Genomic DNA, 5,076 nt, shown 5'->3' with positions numbered 1-5,076 from the left:
CATTCATCTGCACAAGTAACTAAATATTTTCACTATTTAAAGTCATTACAAACTAATTAGTAAGCTATTTGTCTAATTAAAACTCTAATTTTTCATTCTAAATAAAAGTTACACATATTTACTATAACATCATTAATGAGTTAACTTATTCATTCCCTTTGACTAGTTGACCAAGTGAGTCTATCTTGACTTTTTTTTTTTTTAATTTTGAACTTCTCTCCAAAATTTTCAATATCTTTACTTAGCTATTTTTGAAGTAATACTTATATTAATTACTTTCTACTATTTTTCTTAATTACCTTATTAATCACTAATGATACTTAATTAAACAAAACACATATTTTCTTATCTATAAAAAATAAATCCCAATTAAATCAAAATTAAAATTACACAAGCAATGATCTCTAAGTTGTAATTTTTAGGGTATTACAATGACCACTACGACCAAACCTATTGATGTGTAAAATATGTTAGACTCATACAAGGGCAAGTGTACCATACACAATAGAAACAATAGACTTAAAAGTTTGGATATCGAATCCAAAGGATCGGTTGTATTCCTAATTAGTTAAGCTTATTAAACTAACAATAGAATTGATTAAAAAGAGAGTTTAAATATTTTTTGGGTTTTGATTTTTATAATAAATCAATTAAAGCCATGCTCTTCATTTCGCAAAAGCCCTCAAAGTTCTCTCAAAATTGTAAAATACAAGAATAAAATAAAAAATCCCCTTTTACAAAGACAAAGACCTCTATATATAGTTTCCTAAAGATACTTCACAAAAAGGCATACTAAGACTGTGGTATATCCACCATGACCGTGATCGGAATTGATGTTGAAGCCTTGGAGCATTGTAAATTGACCATGGTGCTATTGGTTGATCATGACCCACTTGGGTTGACCACAACCATGGTGAGATGATCACGGTCGCTATAAGATCCTTAACGTTATTCTAGCAGGGATGCTATCTTCTTACCATGGTCGTGTTGATTACCACGACTGTGGTGAATGGACCACAACTGTTATCAAGTGCAAAGTTTTCAAATATTCATAAATTTGTGCAATTTTTAACTCTTTCACTTAGTTGAGTGGTTGTACTTCTGAAATACAAAACTAGTGTTCAAATTTAAATGTGAATTCTGTCCAAAAAAAATGCATGCAAAATGCTACAAAAATTCACACAAAATACCACTTAGAAAGTGGTTTATCACTTATCACAGTGGTTGCTCCTTCCACCAAAACCCCTAAATTTCGAGAACAAATTCTGATTCCAATTTTAATAGTTAGGTTTGTTTTGGATGATGAATTAGAATGAAAAAGTTGTTCAACATCACTTGTAGAGTCTTGATTCAACATATTTTCCCTTAGTAAGATTTAAAGAAGGCGGGAATGAAGAAGACAAAGAATTGACTCAATCTAAAAAAATTCTAAGGAAAGTAAGATTCTGATCTACTCCTATGGAAAAGTTTTTGTAGGAAACTTATCTAAAAGCATTCTTGTGAAACCTTTCCAAGGAATGTTATTTTTTAGGGTAAATACCAATTTTGGTCCTTGAAAGTGTGAGACGGTAATAAATAGGTCCATGAAAGATGAAAATTTTAATTTTAGTTCTTGAATGTGGAAAGAGTGCAACAAATTAGTCTTGCAGAAAATTTGTTGACAAATTACTTCATAAACTTTGTAACTTAATGTCAAATTGATCTTCAAAAATTATAATTTTATTATCAAATTGATCCTTAAATATTATAACTTAATAAAAAAATAATCTCACAAATTTAACAGCACTACTAATTTGTCATACTTTTTACACATTTAAAAACTAAATTTGTCATGTCTCACACTTTCATGTACTAAAATAATTATTTTTTTTTATTTTTTTTAAAATAGATATCAAACATGAAAAATGAAAATTTCCCATATAAGTTTCACAAAAAACTAAAAATTTGTCCGCTATGAAACACCTTTACCTAACACACTAGTTTCTGTGTTTTTCTTTTTCATCTTTCTTTCTGTTTCTGCCCACGTTCATCACCATCGGAGGTTGGTTTTAGCTAATCTTGATTTTAGTTGCTGTTGAGCACATGCCAATCCAAAAGGAACAACAAAAGAAAGAATAAAGGTGAAGAAAAGTTCATGGTTCTACCTAGGTTAGAATGTGAATTTTATGTTTTTCTATTTTTTTGTGTTTATAAGTTCAAGGTTGCTAATCAGTTAGTTTTGAGTGTACGTGCTTAATTTCCCACTGATAATATGTTGTGCATTATTATAACGCTTTGTTTAATATCCCGTATGCTTTGGAAGTGCCGTCGGACATTTTCAATGAATAATCTATTAATCTATTATTTTGTAAAAAAAAAAAAAAAAAGCCCTGCTGTTCAGCCATACGATGGTGACTCCCGGAGCAGTTTTGTGTATTCAAAGTAAAAATTTCTCTAATTAATTTCTACAAAAGTTTTGTGTATTCAGAGATGATGTGCAAATTCTGCTACACAAACAAAATAAGACAAGTTATGCCATAGTACAATTCCAACATCTAAATAGTAAATAATTTTAGTGCTTTAATAGAGATTTTCCGGACCCTTCCGAGATTGATGAGTATGGGGAAGATGCTTTGGTTGTGCTAGTAACACCAGATGAAGTGTAGGAGAATTTGCACATATCCATTGGAGGTGCATAATACATTGGCACAGGCAACTTGGATGGAAGACTTGGCAAAGGGGCTTCAAAGTTGAGGACACTAATCACCTGCCTAATGGAGGGCCTCATGGTATGATCAGGATGACAACACCACAACCCAACAATCATCAAACATTCCATTTGCTGTTCTTCAAATTCCCAATTCAGTTTCTGATCAGCTGCTTCAAGTAGTTTCCCTTTTCCATAGAGGCTCCACACCCACTCCACAAGCCTTACTTTACTAGGTTCTTCTCTCACTTCCACTGGTTTTCTACCACATGTGATTTCAAGTGCAACAACACCAAAGCTGTACACATCAGACTCCTTGCTGGATTTTCCTGTGGTGACACACTCAGGGGCTAGGTACCCCATTGTGCCTGCCAAAACAGTGGTTTGAGAACCAAGTTCATGGTCTACTAGCCTTGCAAGACCAAAGTCACCAAGTTTGGCATTGAAATTTGCATCCAACATGACATTACTTGACTTGATGTCTCTATGCACCACACATTGTTCCCACTCTTCATGAAGATAAAGAAGAGCAGATGCTAAACCTAAGGCCACCTTGTGTCTCACCACCCATGAAAGCATGACTCTATTTCCAAACAGATGAGAATCAAGGCTTCCATTAGGCATGTATTCATAAACAAGAAGGAGCTCACCTTGTTCATGGCACCACCCTATGAGTTGAACCAAGTTTCTATGCCTCAGCCGGCTGATTACTCTCACTTCTGACACGTATTCCTTTTTCCCTTGTTTTGACCCTTTTGAAACCCTCTTCACTGCCACTTCAAGGTTGGAGTGTACAACTATGCCTTTGTAAACACCTCCAAATCCTCCTTCTCCTAGCTTTCCTTCTTCTGCAAAGTTGTTGGTTGCGTTGCTTAGTTCTGGATAGGTGAACCTCTTTGGGCCAGTTCCTCTCTCAAACTCATCATCTATAGAAGCATCAACACCTAAGTTGTCCTCCTTTCCTTTATTTTTCCTTCTCCAAAACGTAAACCATAATAGGCCTACAACACAAACTAAACAACCCAAACCAACACTTAAACCAACCACTAAACCAACCTTCACCTTTTTCCTACTACCCTCATCCAAGCTTGAACTGAATGACCAAGACAAAATGTTGTGTATTTCAATCCATGAACCTGTGGCCGCTGAAAAGCCTATTCTAACAAACTCTGGCAACACGTCCCTCAAGTCAATGACATACCAAAGACTAGAATTGCCATTAAAAGTTGGATTATTAGCATAAGTAAGGAACACAGAGAGATTTTTGGTTGTAGAGTTGTACCATATCCAGGCATTAGCGACCGATCCGTTCTTAATGCTGCTCTTCCAAGTGACATTTGTAACAGATTGAATGGAGTTGACATTGATTCCTACATGATCAGAGCTCGGATCCCATTCATTTTTGAAGCTGTCGAACTCAACCGCAACTAACTGATTTTTCTTAGTGTTGAATGCGGATTCATTGCTGAATAGGCCAAGGTACCCACCAGCTGAATTGTTTGGGAGGACAGAATCAAATGGTGCAAGGAAGAAGGCTAACCCATCACCAAACCGTGATGGGTCAATAGCTTTCATGACAAAAGAAAAGTGGGTTGTGAAATCAGTGAGCTTCTTGGTTCTTCCATCCCAAAGCCTCACTGGTTGGTTATACGAGGCTCGACCAACGCTGAATGTGATTTTGTCATCAATTTGGTTCTTTGTGAGCTGAAGAACACCATTTGAGGAAAAAGCATCACCCTTAAAGTCTATTAGATTATTTGAGTTTAGTTGGAAGGTTGAAGAGTTGAAGGAAAGGGATACTACAGTGGTAAAGAGTGTATGGAACAAAGTGAAGATGGTAAATATAAACAACAAGGTTTGTTTTCGGCATTGATTAGAGTTTGAAACGGAGGCGAAGAAAACCATGGCAGAGGAGGGAGAGAAGAGTGTGATGGTGGTGGGGTTGCCACAGAGTATGGAACTATATGCATCGACGAATTCAAAGTTAGTCGATTAAGTTAATGCAAAAAAAAATTATGACATGAGCATGTTTTAAACTGGTCTTAGTAGTTGGTAGCTATAACGAATTAAAAATGCAGTTATCACTGATTATTATAGACACTCTTCTGGGGGAATCGTTCTGTTTTCCTGGACTCTAAATTGGCCTTAGACTAAACATTGCGTAATGCGAAATTCGAATGTTTCACCCATTTGTCTTCTCCCGTGATGAGAAATTCGTAAATGGTAAATGAATACCATAACATAACTTGTTGACTCTCGTGGATTAACACTTATATCTTTTAACTACAAATGAAGATTCGGTTTTTAACTTAAAAATAGAGTTCCAATTAGAGATATCACTTTATCTTCAAATGAAGTAATCAAGTAATCAAGTAGGAAGAAATTTATTT

The 5,076-nt window shown here is 35.1% G+C and overlaps 1 protein-coding gene across 1 annotated transcript; it reads right to left on the bottom strand.

Annotated features, from left to right (window-relative positions):
* Positions 1 to 1,982: 1,982 nt before the first annotated feature.
* Positions 1,983 to 4,791, bottom strand: LOC100777201 (L-type lectin-domain containing receptor kinase IX.1). Its single transcript, XM_003551247.5, has one exon. The coding sequence runs from the start codon at positions 4,589 to 4,591 to the stop codon at positions 2,552 to 2,554; it is 2,040 nt and encodes a 679-aa protein (XP_003551295.1). The 5' UTR covers positions 4,592 to 4,791; the 3' UTR covers positions 1,983 to 2,551.
* Positions 4,792 to 5,076: the final 285 nt, after the last annotated feature.

The sequence above is a fragment of the Glycine max genome, chromosome 18, assembly GCF_000004515.6.
Source record: "Glycine max cultivar Williams 82 chromosome 18, Glycine_max_v4.0, whole genome shotgun sequence".
NCBI classification, from domain to species: domain Eukaryota; kingdom Viridiplantae; phylum Streptophyta; class Magnoliopsida; order Fabales; family Fabaceae; genus Glycine; species Glycine max.
The sequence above is the reverse complement of the archived record's forward strand: the minus strand, read 5'-3'. Positions and strand labels throughout refer to the sequence as shown.

Coding starts and splice junctions, on each gene's coding strand:
- LOC100777201 (XM_003551247.5), bottom strand. CDS start 4,591: ATGGTTTTCTTCGCCTCCGTTTCAAACTCTAATCAATGCCGAAAACAA.